The following is a 19,751-nucleotide window of genomic DNA, read 5'->3' on the forward strand; positions in this document are numbered from 1 at the left end:
ATTACCGACACAGACGATGTAAGTTGCGTGGTTAATTAATTAAGTTGGTCCTTAATTATATTCAATTTGTCGAAGAATTGGGAAAGTGGGCTCTTGTGACGATGCATTATTGATCAAATTAATCTCACCTCACACTCCTCCCTCTTTTCTTTTTCAGTTTATATAAAATCATTCTTTGCACCTATATAGTCAAGAAAGTGACTCTATTCTTGTCAAATCAAATGCAATTTTTTTACGTGATTATCAAGACATTTTCTTGATTATGTAGTCTAATTTGTTTGTCTTGCAACTACTTTGAATCTATCGCATGTATTTAACCATATAGTCGCATACTATTTCCTATTTTAATTTTGTGTAATACTATCACTATCATGTTTGATATCTGAATAACTCAGGGCGGTGCCTGTATTTGTTATTTATGTTAATAGAAATTATTCTTTAGATGTTATGCTCTGGTATCTTGTATGTTAATATGTCATATAGTTTGCAATAATAGTTAAAATTAGTAGTGAACTGACGGCTGATATCTGCAATTTTATCCTGACTTGGATGATTTCCTGTTTTGAGGGATTACTTGTCGTTTTTCAATAAATAATTATTCTAAATAATAATACTTCCAAATATTTACCGCAATGTTTTTGTCATAAGAATAATATGTATTTGTAAAATTAGTTTTAACTATGAAATTGAGAAAGCAAAGAAACTCAAAGTTGTATGACATGTCCATTCGGCTACATTAAGGACAAACACCTCCCGACAAAAAATTACATTATAACTAATCTTATCATATAATAAATATTCTTGATTCCAATAAAATTGTCCTAACAAAAAACACTTGCAGTTGTATTTGTATATAAAGAAAGTTAAGAAAAAATATCCAATACGGTAGTAAATTTACTTTCACGACGGTGGAGTTTCCAGAATCAATTCCACCAAACTTGGCCAAACATCGCATCATTGAGAATGGAGTCGTATGGTACACAAATGCATCCACTTCAGGACTTTGCACTGAAATGCTAATCATGTACTTGATGTTCACTCTCGCTCCTTTATCCTAGATTTTGTTGTTAGATGTAACATCTTTTTGAACATCTCCTTTGGTTTATTTCCTCAATCAAGTAAAAGTTAACATTGGCCATGATGAGAAAATTTCTTCAAATCTCTATAGGTTCATGCTAACAAGATAAAATTTTTAAGGCCAATAAGCTGTTAATTAGCACTTCAGAGGTAGTAGAACTCTTTCATCATCTCCATTAAATTTAAGGTTGGTAGGTTGCAATCAAACATACCAACAGGATATTTTCACTTGTGAATACAAGAGATAGTAATAATTTTTGAATGCCCAAACATACAGATATACATCGAACTTGAATCCAATTCCTAATGACCATTATCATAGGTACATTTTGAAAAATATTTTCCTATAATTTAAAATTTAATATATATATATATATATATATATATATATATATATTTTCTTTTTTTCAATCAGTTTTTTTAAAGATAAAAACTATTTCCTATCTATTTATTCCTATCTTTTAGAAATTATGTTTGATTATGTCTTTAGTCTTTTTATCTATTGGAAGCCTTTAAGATTTGTTGTTATGTTTGTTACTAGTTTGTTAGTTGTCACACATGTGATAGTTTATATATATATATATATATATATATATATATATATATATATATATATATATATAACTTTTTCTTACAAAAAAGAAAAAGAAAACGCAAAGACACACACCAAGATATCATTTGACTATTTCTCTTTTTTATAAAATTATATTATTACAGCTATATGTTTTGAAGCATGATATTTTTTTATTCAAAATTCTTTCGCTGCACTCAATTAGATTAACGTGTTATCATCATATTTTCAGTTCAGACTTTTTTTAAACTCTTCTTTGTTATTATATTTATTTTTTGTATTAAATATTGTTATAAAAATTATTTGTATTGATGATAGGTGAAATAATTTCACTAATTTTGATTTTCTAATTATTTTTCTAACACAAAGAATCCCATGAGAGAGAGTAATAATGAGGCCAAAAACTTTGTTTTAAATTTCCTTAAGATATGATATGATATTCAAAGCTTACAAAGTATATGGGTACAAATACTGCATATCAACATTTATTATTCACATTTCTCAATCTACACCTGTTTTGGTTCCTCAATCCACTTGGATCTTAGCAACTTGAGCAGCATTCTTGCCTTTGTTTTAGTTTTGGTGCCACACTGACTCTGCAGAAGAAACAGCAACTGAGTCAAAACTCCAGCTCCAATTGCTTCCTCTCTTGCACGCCCAAAGTCACAACAAACAATTGCAAGTATCCCAACAGCACTCTCACTACACTCTTGATTACACACCCTGAAAACCATCTTCACCAGAGTCTCAACCCCATTAGGATGATTCACCAAAGCCTCTTTAGCACTATCCAGCACCAAAAGCTTCTTTATTATCGCCATCGCCAATGGAGCCGCGTTCTTCTGCCTTGTTTCACAACCTGAAATGTATGTTATGGCCCCATCAATTGCTCCTTCCCTCACCAAATTCTCTCTGTTAGATTGCAAGGAACATAATGCTAACATGGCCTTAATTGCAACAACCTTGGAAACCTCACAGTTTTGGCGAACAAGTACAACAATCTCATGCACTAGTTTGTGAGAGTGTCCAAGCATGTGACATACCTCTTCTGTTTGTGGAGATGCTGTTGAATCTATGAGATGGCAAAGACTAGTCTTAACCGAGCTAGTTCCTTTTTCAAATAGTAGCAAAAAAGTTGCTAACTTAGATTCATCTTTGATCATATTTAGAGGCTCCAAACTCACAAGAGGCAACAACTTTAGAATGCAAGAAAGTGCTAGCTCGGTGAACTCCATGTTGTGACTTTTTGATAGCTGAGTACCAAAAACTAGTTCCAAAAGTAGTGGCAAGAAGTTTAGTTGGTGGAAGCAAGATTTTCTGAAGGAGCAATACTCATCAGAGAGGACTCTAATTTTCTCAAGTGCTTGGAGCTTGTTTTCTAATTGGGGTGACTCAAGGGTGTGTTTTAATGCAGCTAAATAATCAATAGAGGCAGAGTTACCAAATTGTGGACCCAATTGGAGCCACTGGTTGATCAAGTGGCGAAGAGTGTGGTTGGGAACAATGGATGGATCATGAAGCTTCTGCATTGTGACAGGGCATGTGAGATTTCCGGCGGAAAACCATTTCTCTATGCTTGATCTGTCATAGGTTTGGCCTGTGCACAAAGTCACTGGATCTTCGAACAAGTCCAAGCTGATGGGGCATCTGAACAAGTGAGGAATGGTAATTTCAATTTGGGCTTCGTTCATGGAAAGAAAACTGAAAACTGAAGTGAAGATTATTATTTCCAAAGACCAAAGAAAGAAGCAAAATCAGTGGTTACTAATTGCTAAAATGGAACACTTTCAATTCAACAAAATGGCAGAAAAATCAAAAGTAGGGGGGATGTTTCTGGAGATATGATGTTGGGGGCAGCTTAAAGTTTGAGGCTTTAGGAGTGGCCAATACAAGGCAAGCATATTTTTTTTTTGAGGCACTAACTAAAACAGTAATGCCATAAAGATGGTGTCAGAAGTAGGATACCTTTTTTTTCTTCTTTGGCTACTAAAGCCTTGAGACAGAAGAAGTTAATGACAAGAGGGTGGAAGGAAACTAGAAAGTGGTGTGGTGCCTGAGGGAGTGTGAGTGGTAGAGGACTGAGAAATGGACCATTATGAGTTGCAAGTGATGGGGTAAAAGAAAAAAAATTATAAAAAGTTGGGGACTTACAATTCGGAAATGGACACAGAAGAGAAGAGAACAGTGGAGTGTGTGTGAGGAAGTTTATTTAAGCCTGCAGCTTCTGCCTGACAGACAGGACAGTGGAGAAAGAGAAAGAGCAAAAGTGCAATCTTGGTTGGAAGAAACAGGAAAGAACACCCACATACAGAGGTCCAAGAAACGGACCTTATCACAACTAATAATATAGAATAATTGTGGGAATGGTCCCCACCTTGCCCCTACCAATCCAGTCAAACTGACCCAACAAAAGGGAAAATTATTTGTTTATGTCTTTCAAGTTTGAATCACCTATTACCTGAGGAACCAAGAAATCTGTGGCATTTGTTTTCTTTTTTCTTTTTAGCATATTATTACAGTCACACTTCCTGTAGTTTTTTGAAATTGTACATGGTATTTTTATTCTTTTAATCTTTTAGAACCTTTTTTATAAGAATTTTTGGTATGGTGTTTTTTTTAAAGTAACAAGTAGTGTCATGCTATTTCAGACAATTAAGGAACTTACCGTGAGAAATTTTAAAAAATAAGTATGTAAGTTATGCAAGTCGTGATGGATTAGGAAATCTTAAGCAAGCTGTTAGGACTCGCGAATTTAAACTTTAATTTATAGTAATATAAAAAATTGTTTAACCGTTCTTACATGTCAACTAGATAGTGAATGAGATATATTTCTTCTTCTCCTTCTCATTTGATTCTCTCTCTTCTTTTACTATTTTTTTTTTTGTTTTTTTGCTTTTAAACCTAATTTTTATATGATGAAAACGTGGTTGAAAGGATCTATCTTATGTGTCTTTAAATTTTTGGATGAAATTAATCTCAATATATAATAAAAAAATACTCTTTTATAGTTATATGAAAAAAATGTTGGATAACAGAGAGTCTTATGTGCTTGCCACTTAGTTTATTCATTTAGATTTATTTTTTTTAATTTGCTTGGTACTAATAGTGGAAGGAACTGTATTTAATGCTAGTCATAAGGCTCATGAGAGGAGCAATAATATGGGAAACCACGGGATGACTAGACAACGTAAGATATTTATTAGGCCTGAGCATGGGTTGGGTTCGGGTGGATTCGGCCCCAACTCTTGTAATTCGAGTCAATCTAATAAGTTACAAAATATATTAAATTTTGATTATTTCTTTATCTTCAGCTTCGATGATTTACGGGTGGGTCAATTTGATCCAAATGGATTGGGTCAAAACACTTTGGATTTAATTTTTTTTTCAAATTCCCATTTAATTTATTTATTTGGGTTGAGTTCATATTGCCAAGTCGAATTTTATCATTTAATCTTTTTCTTTATTGTTTAATGTCCATAGAATTTTGTGCTGGATTCTTTAATTGAAATTAAATGATCACAAGATTAAAAGATTAAAATTAAACTCTTATACGGGGTTGAGAATTGGATTGTCAAAAACTATTTGAGACCGAATTAAAAATCCACTTATCCATTGATCCCATTCAAATCCATCCAAATTCATTTTTTAATTAGATTATGTTAGATTCAGGTAGAATGAAACCCATTTAGTGACTCCTAATATTTATTATAAGTTCATAACTGGAATCGCATGAAAGGAATATTCTATCTTTGCGTTCTCTCCCTTGCTTGGATTTCAGTTCAACCGTCAATTTGGGGATAAATAGTGAGTGGCATGTTGATGGACCCTCATAAATCATAATTTACAAATAGATCGCAACTTCAACGAGGGTGATTGCACGTGGTCAAATTATGAATTCAAATCATTTCAATGGAAAAAGAAGATCTAATTTATTTGTTTGTATAGAATATGTAAATTATGATAAATCTTTCGATATTATTTTTGATTTCTAGTATAAAAAGAAATCATTTCAACTCATCTCTAGTTGCTATCCTCCTTTACCTATTATACATTATTAGAAAAATTCAAAAAGATGAAAAAGGTTAAAGAGGTAGCTTCTCAGAGAATGATTTCCTTTTCCTTTTCCTTTTTATTTTTCTTCTCAGTGGAGATTGAAAAGTCTTCACATTTAATAAAATAATAATCAAAAGGATTGTGTTAAAATTAAATTATAGTTTTGCAAAAAAGTTATATATTTGTCCATCTTCATAAAAAAATCTGATATAATTTTATAACTTTTATTTCCAACCCACTTAATAACTATTTGTTATAAAATTATTTAAATATATAATAAATGAAAAAAATTTATCACGCAGGCCAACCTCATGTGATAACACAGCGTTAATTTTATTTTTATATTAATTTTTTTAGCGGAGTTGAGTTTCAAAAATTTATTTTATTTTATTTAAAATGATATTAATTTTTATTCATAAAATATAATTTAAGTAGTCATGGTAATTGAGGTGATTGTGATGAGTATGCATTTTAATTAAATTAATTAATTGAATCAATAAATCTTATATGGATTCTGATTTTATATAATACAATGATCAATTATTAAATTTGTCTTATGATTATAATAATATATTTTTATTTATAATTATGGTAATATCATTAATTTTTATTTCTTATATAATTAAAATCAATTCAAATATTGATCATTTTTATCATCTTTAATTAAATTAAAGAAAAATAGCATATACATAATGCTGGTGAATATAGTAATAAAAGTTAAATTTATTTAACGTTATATTAATAGATATAAATAGTATAAAACCTCATAACAAATTAAAATTAAATTTTGGCTAATAAAATAAAATAAAATAAAATTATTATTACGTTCTATATTTGGCGCTTTGTATAACTCAATTCAAATGCACTATTAGCAGGCACTATGGATCTAGAGGGGACAAGTAGGGGCTCGATCCTCCCTCCTTCTCTCAAATTTATAATATATATATATATATATTAAATTAATTAGTATAAAATCATATAAAATTAATTTTTTATGTTGTTATTATAATAATGGTTAATTTTAATTAATATAAAATTGTGTAAAATTAATATTTTTTCTTATTTTATTGTAATGATTAAAATAGTAATTAGTGTAAAATTAATTATGTATTTGTTATTATTATAATAAGAATTAAAGTTATCATCATTTAATATAAAAATTAGTTTCAATTTTATGTGTAAAAATAATAAAAAATTTAAATTATTATCTATTAAAAGTTAAAAATTTAAGCAATTATAAAAGAAGAAAAAAAACTTCAATCCCTTTATAAGATTTCTCAATCCGTCACTGAATGTTAAAACAATTTAATGGAATATCTGAATTTTCAACATTGTAGACCAGAAGGTTCCTAATCTAATAGATTTGAATATATGCACTTGCAGGAGAATAAGCGTGTACATGCGTCAGAAGGAATCTTCCTAAGCTAGTTTGTGTGCTTGTTTCGATTTTTTGACTGGCCAAACTTTTCCTCCATCACCGTTACCATTTTGTCAATGTTATGGCAGCCCCTGTATTCTTCATCTTCAACACTTCATATGCACATTTCTATTATACATAGATTAAATAAAAGAGTTATTAAAATTAATACTGCTACATTTACTGCTATTAGGTTAAATTTTTACGAAAGCCTTGACCCATGACCACAAAATCTTCAGAGGGAAGAAATAATTGTTTTCCACAATGATATTCACTATGGTTTGGTTATGATATTTCACATTACTATTGCGTTCTATTAGGATTTTTTTTATATTTTTCTCATAAGTTAATTTTAACTTATGAGAAAATTTTATTTTCTTTTCTTAGAAGTGTTTATGAAAAAAAAATCAAACATGGCTTATGTATGTAGTTATATACAAGTAGAGCCAACTTAAAAAGAAAGTAATAAATCCTAATTGGTCCTATGAGTAAGATAACTAAGAAAGCCTAAATCATTATCTTAGTTGTCATAATTAGAAAATTCTAAATTATTGTCCTAATTACAATAATTAGGAAAACCTAAATCATTGACCTAATTATATTAATTAGAAAAACCTAAAGCATTATCCTAATTATAGTAACCAAGAAAGCTAGTGACTATAGAAAATCACTATCAATATGGTTAGTGATCCTGAGAATTAATAAAGGTACAATTCACTAAATTAAGTTATAATTAGTTTTTTCCTCACTACCATTTAAACTTTTTTTTATATAAATTAAAATAATAAAATCATTAGAATAGAGAATTTCTAGAAATGTAATTAATGTGATGTAATTATAAGTTGATTTTAACTTATTACAAATAAATAATCTAAATTAACGTTTATTTATTTATCTTTTTATGGGAGACTTGGGATGGTCTGGTTATGTTTATTTTTGTTTTTTAACCTCTCTTTCTAACCCTTAATTTGTACCCAGCATATCTGACAATTGAGTAGGCAAGAAAACCAAGTTAAAATAAATGTTCCCCTGAAAACAGGTAAGTTCGGCAACGAGGGAAATGGGAACAGAGAAAGAGACCAAACAACAAATTGAGAAAAAGATTGCCACCAATAAAACTTTAGAGTAAAGAATACTTTAAAGAAATTTTAGCCTTTGAACCCTATTTTGTCTGTCTTGGTCTTTGAACGTATAATAAATTATATTATTATTTTTTAAGTAAATAAATTCAGTATTAAAAGTTAACCCCAATAAAACAGTTGAAATTACTATTCTTTTAATAACAATAAATAAAATTTGGTCTTAACTTGTCATAATTTTCTTCATATTTTAAAAGAGAAAAAAATTATACATTGATATTATAAAAAAGTCTTACATCATCATATAAGTACATAATCATTAAACTAATTTGAAAATACACACCTATATATCTAGATAAGAACAAACTGAAATTTTTATAACGAAATTATTATTTTTTTATTTCTTGAATGTCTTTACATTTTGTAGGTGTAGGTGAGATTAATTCAGTTGATCATAAAATGGTACTTTAAAATAACTTATTCGAATTTCATCTTTTCTTGAGACCTCAATTAGCTTACAAGTACGCCCAAACTCTCTTGGTTACATAACATTATAAACATTACCAACACAGCAATAATCATAACTAGCTAACAAAATTGACGATGGTTTATATTTTTAGTCGTGGGTTGGGGGCTTTGCCCCATTCTAATCAGAGAAAAAAAATGATGGTTAATCAAAACATATGTATACAATATATATATGTGTATAATATTTAATCAATGAGGTTGAATACTCGATCCTTACACTCAAATTTCATTAATAATTATTTTCCAATGAATATATATATATATATATATATATATATATATATATATATATATAAAGTATAAATTAGTTTTTTTTCTTATTTGTAAGAATTAAATACATGTATATAAGATAATTTACAATAACTCATACATCCTACTTAAATAATTAAACTAAATGTCATTTATATTAATTAATTACTTAGATTTTAGATGCACTTAATTAGTTGTCTTTAAATTGCAATTTAGATGCACATATAATAGTGTAAAGTTGTAGCGGATATCGTCCAAATAAGTTTATTAATTAGTTTAGGTTTTAGAAGAGTAAAAAAACACAGAAACTGTTTAAATTTTGAGTAAGAAATTTAAAAGATCTCAGATTGATTTAAGAGAGACATACCGAGGACTAATAAGAAGACTCATACATGCCTTAAACTTATATTTTGAAAAATTATAAATATATTTATTTTCTTTTCCATTTTATTTCTATCCCATATATTTTATCACATCACATATATTGATTTCTCTTTTTACCTTTTTCTCTTTTCTTCTTATTCCTTTTCACTTTTAAACCTATTTCATTCCATTTTGTTGTGAATGCATTTATATCAAATGGTCAAGATCATGTAATGTCATGATCAAGGCATCCCAAGAGAAGAAAATATATTAAAAATCACGGAAAAGCATAATTTCAACTACATAGTCATAATCAGACCGAAAATAAAAGACAGAACAATCTTTACATCATCTTGGATACAAACCATACTTTGCAAGAGCATCACTAACCCAAATGACATATATTACTGTAGTCTTTTGGATTTTTGATAAAAATGCCTTCCTAACTTTTTTACTCTTGTACATTACATTAATTGATCAAGAAAATACAGTCTCTCAATAATTATTTTACAAATATTGTTATAGATTTTTTTTCATATATCAAGTAGTTATAGCACAACTTTTTTTTTTTTTTTTTGCATTATACTAATTTTTGTATCCACTAAGGCCACAAACGAAACGTAGTATAATATGATTTTTAATCTGAGTTGGTTTGTATTTGTTCGATCAAATGACGGGACTTGAATGATAAAAAAAGAATAGCAAGAACATGTATAATAAACACCCTAAATATCAATTTTCATCTTTTAAGAGTTGTAGCCTTGAGGACTTCTAGAATTGCATGTAGAAAGAAGGCTTGGATAGAGAACACATGTTTAATACTTTGGAGGGTCAAATTAAACTACTGAATATATACCGCGATAATGACAACATTCGTAAATAACTTGAATTCTTCAATGCAACAGGAAAAACGACGGAATTTCTATGTAAATTAGGAGATATATATACACACTAGCCGTCCAATAAGCCAAAATTGACATTGTGTCCACTTTATATGCGAAATGGGGAATTTATTTATTTATTTATAAAAAAGAATGTCATTTTAAACAATTCAACAATCACATTATGAACATTTCGATATGATATGATATCTTTCAGTTTTCAAGAAAATGATTATACGTTTCCAAGATTTTCCATGTGGTTCTCACGCTTTAATTTTGCCAATTCCAGCCCCCATGAAGGAAGAGTCCACTTTGGTGGTGGTTTTTGAACTGTAATTATAAACCACGTGTTTAGGGATGGGCAAAAAATCATGCTGCTGCATCCATGAAGACGAATTTTTTTCTGAATGGGTTTTTCCTTGCAACATTTGAGAGCAAAAGTCCTCCCCAGTTTGACTATGTTGAGTATCTATCATATTTGATTAGATGATATTATATATAAATATTTGCAAGAGAAAAAATAAAAATAACTTTTTCTATAAACTAAAATTTAATATATAAGATTTTTTTAACATAAATTTACGTATAAATTAATGGGTTGAAATTCTCTCATATTAACTTTTCTAACAAATATTTTATTTTATACATAAGTTAATTTTAACTTATAAATAAAGTTATTTTATTTTTTTCTTCTAAAAATCTTAAAAAAATTTATCCAAAGAGACTCAATAAGTTAAAATAGAGTCAGAATGAATTAAATTATAATTCAATAATAAATTGTATCAACTATTATATTATTGATTTCATCCCCAGATAATATATATTTTGGGAGAAAAATAATTTTTTTTAAGTATGATTAAGTTTGAGATTAAGAATTAGTCGCATAATTGAAAGTTTGTAATGATATATGAGGATCCACCGAGGGGTCAAAAGCCCTATTATGGTGATTACCAAAAATAAATAAATTATTATATCATTAATAATTTTATATAAATAATGTAACTTTATTAATTTAATTATAAATCATAATAGATAATTATTATAATAGTGATAGCGATAAATAAACTGATAATTACTTTTCATTTGTATACTTTTAGACTATTTTATTCTTTAACTAATCTTGTGTATATCGAATTTCAAATGATCAAAATATTTAACAATGATGAATGAAAAGAGAGGAAAACAAAGCATAAGGTGGAATGAAGTATACATTCACACTATAATTTATCAGCATACATATAAAGACTAGTTTTGAATGAAATTACAATTAATGTTGCAAACAAAATAAGCTTGAGTAACCACTAGCTCAAAAGTCACCCAATTTCACCTATTATAGATTGATTGAATTGATTACACTTGCACATCAGAAAAAATAAAAGTAACATATTTGTCTTCCAAAGTATAAGAAAAAAGTCTCAAGTTGAGTCAATTCTATCAAGGAGTTATAAAATATCAAGAAAACAAATTGTGCTAACATAACAGCTGTATGTACATTTCTTCTTCTAAGAGTTGAAAAGGGTAGAAACACAAAAAAAAAAAAAGCTTCTACTCCACAAGACATAATTAATACATAGAGAAAAAGAAAAGAAAAGAAATGTTTTTGTACTTTGCCATGACACAAGAAGCCGGAAGCAAGTTTAAAAATTGTCTAGCGATCTGAATTGAACATTTTATGTCCTGATGGAGGTGGTGTGGAACTATGGCTAATGCCAGTAATATGTTCTTCAGCATTTGGTGTTTCCAATCCTTCACATGGTGAACCATCCCCAACATATTGTTGCAGCACCAAGACAGAAGCAGTGGCTGCAAAATCTGAAGAAGCAAGCATATCCCCAATTGCCCCTATCTCAGGACACTCACTCCAATCAGTGAGTCCTGCAGTGAGAGGTGAAATGACCCCTTGACCTCTCCCAACAATGAAAAGATCATGAATGTCATCCATTGTTCTTATTGCTGCCACCGTGTCCTCCCCATTGGAGACGAGCTTCTCAACATAACCAACCGAATTATCATCCTCACACCTGATCCTAAACTCATGTATTAGCTTTTCATCAAGCTGCTTCTGTATATCCCTATCTGTTTGCACTGTGAGGACCCTTGGTTGATGGAAATCAATACTACCATGTTGTTGTTGTTGGCTGAAAGGCTCAAGTTGTACTTGATCAGTTTGGACAAAACGCATTACGGTGAGGCTAATCCCGGGATGTTCGACCATTCTCCATCGATAGCACAATGCCTCTCTATCATCTGGTCCTCCAAAGAACAAGACTGCTACATGGTGAGATACTTGATTTCCTGCCAAGTTGTTAGAGCCACTTAAGCCTCTATCCACTAGAATTCCTACCGAGCAAGGAGCATTTGCTAGCACATTCTGGTTGATGGATCTGTATGCCATGTTTGTAGCTTCCATGCCGCCATCAACCGTTTGTTGTTTGTGGAATGGAACAATTACGAGGGACACGCGGTTGTCCGCTGCCAAATTGCATATGTCTTCATGCATGGTCGAGTAACGGGAGATTGCTGTTAAGGGTTGGACTGAGATGTATGAAGCATGCTGCTCATAGTTTTCAAAGGCTTTGATTATGTGGTCAGATTGTGCTTCGGTTCTATTAAGGACAGGGGCATCTTGTTTTGCAGTGTTGTGAACAATGAGAATGGCTGATGTACGCCCACTCAGCTCCACCAAATGGAGCACATACACACATATTGGGGAGTTCTTTGTTGGATTAGAGACTTCAAGGAGGTTGATCATTGTTGGAACGTTTCAAGGGGTGTGGACACAGACTAGTATTCTGAACTCGGTATCTAATTTTGACATCTCAATGCTTCTTCTTTTGTAATATATGCTATTTCTTGATGGCCTATAAATTATTGATATGGCAGGTACAATAATTCCAGTCATTATCACTGTTATAACCACCATAATTGCAAATGATTCTTCGTCAAAAACCTGCACACAGTTGTAAATAATTCAATGCTTTTATGCATTCAAGATTTAACGTAACAATATTCATTATAGTATTAGTACCTTCTGGTCCTTGCCAACATTAAGCACAACCATTTCAACAAGGCCTTTTGTGTTCATGAGCAAACCAAGGGCAGCTCCTTCATGTATTGGCATTTGATAAAACAATGCAACCAAAATCGTTCCAGCAACTTTACCAATGCAGGCCAGAAAAATGACTAGAAGAAGAATTAACCAGGTGTGTGACCCATGGATGAGCCCTAGGTTAGTTTTTAGCCCACTGATGGCAAAGAAGAGAGGGAGTAGAAGTCCTGAAACGAAGTCCTCAAGCTTTTCCACAAGAGTAAAACTGAGTTGTCCATTTGGGATTGACAAACCAAACATAAAAGCTCCAAAAACAGCATGAGTCCCAATAGCATCAGTGATGAAGCCTGAGACCATGACCCCGGCTAGAATAAGAGATATATAAAACTCACTGAAGGGTTCACCTTCAGGGGTTTTCTTAACTAGCCATGCAGCTGCTGGCCTAACAGCATAAACACAAACGGCCACAAATGCTGCACTTGAAATTAGAACCCAGAGAGAAGCCAAGGTAGTGGCTTCAGACTCAGCTAATGCAATGGCCAAAGCTAACATAATCCAAGCACACACATCATTGATGAGTGCAGCTGAAAGAGCAAGCCTCCCCAACTCTGTGTTAATAAGTTTAAGCTCTGCAAGGATCCTGGCAAGAACAGGAAATGCAGTCACAGAGAGAGCAACACCGAGGAATAGTATAAAAGTGCCTTGGTTTATGTCAGAATCAGTTCTTTCGGCCAAAAGGTAGGAGAAGACAATTCCAACCACGAATGGTAGAACCATGCCAGCTATTGCTGAAGCCACAGCTTTTCTACCAACACTGCGCATCACTGTCATGTCCATCTCCACCCCTACCAAGAACAGAAAATAAAGGAGACCAATGTTTGCCATTGTTTCAATCACCATCACACTTCTTAGAGGAAACACTGCATTGGCAAATGCTTGGTTTTGCCCAAGCACCGAAGGACCCAACATCACTCCACCTTGCACTTGTGCAAAATAACAATACCCAACATCACCCAACATCATCACATTTCAATCTTCTACTTGTCACTTTTTCTTTTCTTTTAAGGACTATTTTCTAAAATAATTTCATACTATTCACGGATCAATTTCTTATGGAAAATCTATTCAGTTTTGTAAGTTGTTTTCGAACCAAATACTTTTTTTCTGTTATTAGTTCAAGAATGTGGATAATCTTAAGTGGTATTGGGTGTTGCATGTGGTGAAGCATAAGCTATTAATCTCTCTCTCTTTTTTTTTAACAACTAGTGAAATTTGTGATGATGGTGACAAAATAAACTAACCAAGATTTCAGCAATTACTCGTGGCTGGCGAAAAGGCTTGAGAATGAAGACGAATATGCGGGTGGCAACCACAACCAAAGTCAATTGCAAGATGAAGAGAGGGAGAGAATATTCCAAAGGGTTGTCTCCTTGCCACACCCCATTTGTTGTTATCATGGTAGGTGCATAGCACACTATATAGTCATCCGTTTTATTGCTTGGAACATCTGCCATTTTTTCCTGTGTACCTCCTTTGTTGTTACAACAACTTTCACTTCCTATTATATACAAATCCTGATAGAGGGCTCTTTCATGTGTCAAATATCCATTACCTGGCTTTTGCCAAGGAACAAAAAGCATATACTATGTTCCAATGTCGTTATAGTTAATGCGGCTTGCATGCATAACGCTGAATATGGAAAAGAACGTGGTGTAAGTTTGTTATTGGCAGATGAATTAATTGACTTGAAGTGAGAAAGGGATATGAAGATAGACTAAACAAGTGGGAAAATAATGTAAGGAGGGTAATTATGTTGCTTTGTTTGATGAAAATTAGGATATGAGAGCAAGGTAGAGAGAAAAGAAGTGAGGTTCCTTTGGTTTTGGTGGTTGTCCACTCCAATGGGAACTCTAGTTGAATTCTACGGCCTATGTTGTGCAGAAGGGAAAAAGTCTTTATTTTAAGAAAGCTCGTGATTTGATATTACGTGAGTGATCAATTATTGGAGAATTGAGAAATTAAAGTTTATGGATGAATTTGTTCATTCTGTATTGTGGAATGAATTTATGATATAATTGGTTTTGCCTCTCATGTATGTCCTCCCACTTTAATAAATAAAAAAGTAATCATTGAAAAGAAAATTAACAGTTAACAATTGTGATAAAGTATATACATTGGTATAACTCGAATTTTAACTTAGTACAAAATAAATGTTTATTTTTATATAATTGAAATTTATAATAAATAATTATTTTATATAATTGAAAATTTAACATTTGTATATATTAACCTAGGGATTTTTAGATATGTATATCTGAGTCTCACTCTGTTTCAAATTGTTTATAAGCTCTGGCTAAGTCATATTATTCCTTCAACTGTTACTTTGTATCCACTTTCTAAATCTACTAATCTGGCCACAATATCACGTGCCATTCTCCATAAATTCAGAATATGTTTGAGAATCCGTTTTAAAATTACATTTGAGGCAAAAATAATTTTATTAACGGACCATGACTATTAATGCACGTTTGGTTTGCAATTAAAAATATTATAACACGTGTTATAATGCAAATTCAACGAATATAGACAAAATGAACGCAAAAATAAAAATCTTAAATGACAAAATTATTTTGACCTCAAACATAACACTACAACCGCAAACCAAACATGTGAGGAGGTGTGTGTTCGTGTGAGTACAAATAAATATAAATGTAAATGTGTCAAGACTATGAGAGAAGGGAACCTGATACTTATAGTATAGAATGGGAGTTGGAGTCCTTGTTGATAGAAGTTGTTGAGATGACGTAACAACCCTTACAGATAATTATGTATTGGAATGCGACGTAGCATGACAAATGTATGGTGTGGACCTTGCCCAGTATACTTATCTTAGCCAAGAGAATTGTACAACTTCATATCAAGCAAAGTTGCAATGGGATATCATAACCTTGTCCTAAACTGTACTATTCTCCCAAAAGGGGGGCTTAATCCTCTTTAGGAGCATAATCTTCAGCGGCATGCATGCAGTTTAAATTTTACAGGTAAAAAAAATTTGATAATCTCCGGGTGAATTGCCTAATTTGATAATCTCCCGGTGAATTACCTTTCAACCCTATTGATTAACAAACTATGTGGGTAGGGAATTGCAAGAGCACCCAAAACTGCAAATACCCTACGGAAGTGCAAAATCAGGACAGAACACGCACATGCAATATTCGTATACAAAAAATACAAGTTTGAAGAGAATTTTTTATTAGAAGCAATGTAATGTGTATTAGCATGTTGAAGTCTAGACAGAAATATTTGTTGGGAACTCTTGTGGTTGTTTTCTAACAATCTCCTTCAGCCATTGCTCCCGTTCACGGAGATTAGATGGAGGGGCATCATAAACATCACTAAAATTATCTGCAAGTGGAGGTTTTTCTACACTCTCTGCTACTTGAATTGTATGTAGAAGCTGTAGTAGGAAAATTCCGAGTTAGAACAACTAATGTTTTTAAGAGCTGCCTAAATTAAATTCAAAAACAGTAATACGACTACAATTATAATCATAAAACTACAAGAATCCAAGATCCTTAGTAAATTTTTAAGTCACAATAAACCAAGTTATTAAATATCCCATAGTTCTGGCAAATGCCACCAATTAAGGAAGAACTTTTTCAGAGTTGTCTACATCAAATTCAAAGAATATATTTCCAGGAACCCGTATCCATGATTTTGACAATAAAAGTGCAAGATCCTAGGTACAAATTATTTTGAAGTTCCAAAGAACTAAGTTTATCAATGTACTATGCCCCAGACCTTTGGCATGTGTAATTATTCAAGGAAAATCTGTTTTAAGAGTCCATTATATCAAATCCAATGAATATACTCAGTATTCGTGATTATGATCATAAAACTGCAACATGCACCCACAATTTAAAAAAAAAAAAAGTTCTTAAATACCACAGACCTGGGGTATCAGGTAAATCTGTCTTAAATAACCAACCAAGTTCTTGCATACAAAAAATATACAAAACTCTACCCAACCAAGCCAAGGATCATACTCCATATTGAGGTTAATAATAAACCGTGGAATAATAGAGAAATGATTAGTGTTAAACTTAAGGACAATTAAGTAACAATATCATGAGAAGTTTTAAGAATTCCATCTACTAGTAACTCAATACTTAAATTTCAAATCAGTAAACTTGATAATGGTTGCAAAGGAGGTTAAGCTCATCACACCATCCTTTTTCATTCACTTTACATGAGGATATTCTCTTCCTTTCCCAAGTTTTCTAACTAGCACTAGCGGTCAGAATAGTAAGTTGCTAAACTTTGGCATAGGAATCTGTTAGGCTTCATGATATATTAGAATGGAATCCAGTTATCATCAATCAAGGGATTTAGAGATGTATATCTCGCCTGCTGTCTCAAATTGTTTATAAGCTGTGACTCAGCCATATCATTCCACCAGCCATTCTTTTCTATCCACTTTCTAAATCTAGCCACAGGATCACGTGTCAGTCTCCACCATTCAATCTCGTTCGCAGGACGATACTTGGTAGAGTCATCTGATGTGGTGTGGTGTCCCACTCTATATGTAAGAGCCTGAAAAAAATCAGATAAAATAAAATTAGTCTGCCATTAAAATGCCCTAATATTGCACCACACTCTACCACTTTTCTTTTAAACATGCCCAAAGATTTGCCTTAGAAAGTTATCATTTATCATTTTACTTCTATTAGAATTGGTCTCTCTTCAGTAATTGCCATTTGACGAGCAGCTTGAATAGCACTATAGATAGCCGGGGCATCATTTCCATCACCAATGCTACGGACTCCATATGCTTGCCCTTTCATGACAACACCATCACCTATACATAAACAGGTAACCCAGTACACAATAAGCCTTTAGATATTGCAAGACAATGCTAAAGATTTTAGACTAAACGGAAGAAATGGACAAAAGGAAAGGAAAATTACTTCGAAACTGATCTGAAATGGGTGTGCTGATAGCCCATCCATTGTTCCGGCATATAAAAATAACTGGGGCCTCCGAAACTGCTGCAAAATTTAAGGCAGCGTGGAAATCTCCCTGTCATTACACAATGCATTAGAATATAACAAGCAAAAACAATTTTCTTAAGCTATCAAAGATCCTTGAAAAGAAAAAACATTGTACTGCATCCATTTAAAAGGATGAGGTCACTGGAATAGGCACCACTCCAAATTCCAAAACTGGAAAAAGGTATTGAGAGTGAATTTTTTTAAGCCTAAAGTGATACTATATTGCCTAAAATCCATTAAAAAAATTCAAGGACAGAGTCTAAGTTCTACATCCATGCTTTATCTAAATCCCAATAAAAATTTCTTTTTCAGTAAAGGGAGAAATGAATCTTCTGTTATGTTTATCTCACTTGAGCCACCATCACCAAAGTAAGTGACAGCACATGCATCCTTTTTATCCATCTTTAAGGAATAAGCAGCTCCAGCTCCAACAACATGGGAAATTTGTGTACTATAGACCAACTTAAAATTTTCATTTTGTAACTTTCATAATCATGGGGCAAAGCAGCATAGATAAATAGATAGAATAATATATAGAGAGAAACATCAAAGCCTTGTATGTAAAAGATTTCAATACTTAACGCAATAGTTGATGCTACTGTAAAGTAATTGTGCTTTTTGGACCCATAATGAGCTGGTATCTGCCTTCCTTTCCCATTATCATATTTATTGGAAAATAACTGGTTTGCAAATTCTTGCAGAGTGAAACCACGCCATAACAAGACTCCTGCTTCCCTATACTGTGCATGCAACCAGATTTGCTGTTAAATCATTTTCCTACCCAAATCAAGCCATCTAATTAGAAAAAAATATGATAAACTGAGGATAAATCTCTGATGAATAGAATTCATACTAGGGGAAATTCTTTCATAGGTTTAGGTATAAAATTAAAAGTATAAAAATACTATTTTCTTTGTGTCATGTGTTTGAAACCTGAGGGAAAACAACATCGTCCATGGCAAGAGCTGCAGCTGAAGCAACATTGATAGCCTCCTCTCCAATTGCGGTCACATAAAATGATATTCTACCTTGCCTTTGTGCTTAATAGAAGATAGTGTCCATAGATCGGAGAGTGACCATGTCAGTATACATCTTAACAGCAACTTCCTTGCTGACCTAACATTATTGATATCCATTAGTTTCATTTCAATGTACTTTCCCTCTGGACATGTTAAAAATAATGAAATGAAGGTCAAGGATGTGAAAACCTGCAAAAAGTTATGGTCCAAAATTGGCTGCCCATTATCATATGGACACGGTAGCAGGGTATTCTCTCTTTACGTGATTCGGATATAAACCTCATTTCAGGGATGAATTCTACTGCTCCTCCAGGAAAATCAATGACCTGTTATTTTGAATCAGATGCAAATGTTCATACATATAGCTAGATGTTCACTATATTCAAGAATGTACTGCATTCTAATTATAGGAGG

General features: G+C 31.9%; 1 protein-coding gene and 2 pseudogenes across 3 annotated transcripts; all 3 read right to left on the minus strand.

The window, feature by feature from the left end:
* Positions 1–2,040: 2,040 nt before the first annotated feature.
* LOC100815247 (U-box domain-containing protein 25) lies at positions 2,041–3,959 on the minus strand. 3 transcript variants are annotated; one of them, XM_006581707.4, is made up of 2 exons: positions 3,800–3,959; positions 2,041–3,356 (listed from the first exon to the last, which is right to left on the minus strand). In XM_006581707.4, exon 2 carries the CDS (start codon positions 3,337–3,339, stop codon positions 2,155–2,157), a length of 1,185 nt encoding a protein of 394 aa, XP_006581770.1. In that variant the 5' UTR covers positions 3,340–3,356; positions 3,800–3,959; the 3' UTR covers positions 2,041–2,154. The 3 variants fall into 3 exon arrangements, with proteins under 3 accessions (XP_006581770.1, XP_014631957.1, XP_003526867.1); XM_014776471.3 differs by having other exon boundaries at positions 2,041–3,295; positions 3,614–3,959; XM_003526819.5 differs by having other exon boundaries at positions 3,614–3,959.
* A 7,465-nt stretch (positions 3,960–11,424) lies between these two features.
* On the minus strand, positions 11,425–14,781 carry LOC100810096 (cation/H(+) antiporter 15-like; annotated as a pseudogene).
* A 2,631-nt stretch (positions 14,782–17,412) lies between these two features.
* LOC100810622 (2-oxoisovalerate dehydrogenase subunit alpha 2, mitochondrial-like) lies at positions 17,413–19,660 on the minus strand (annotated as a pseudogene).
* Positions 19,661–19,751: the final 91 nt, after the last annotated feature.

Source organism: Glycine max, chromosome 6 (genome assembly GCF_000004515.6).
Source record: "Glycine max cultivar Williams 82 chromosome 6, Glycine_max_v4.0, whole genome shotgun sequence".
NCBI lineage: Eukaryota > Viridiplantae > Streptophyta > Magnoliopsida > Fabales > Fabaceae > Glycine > Glycine max.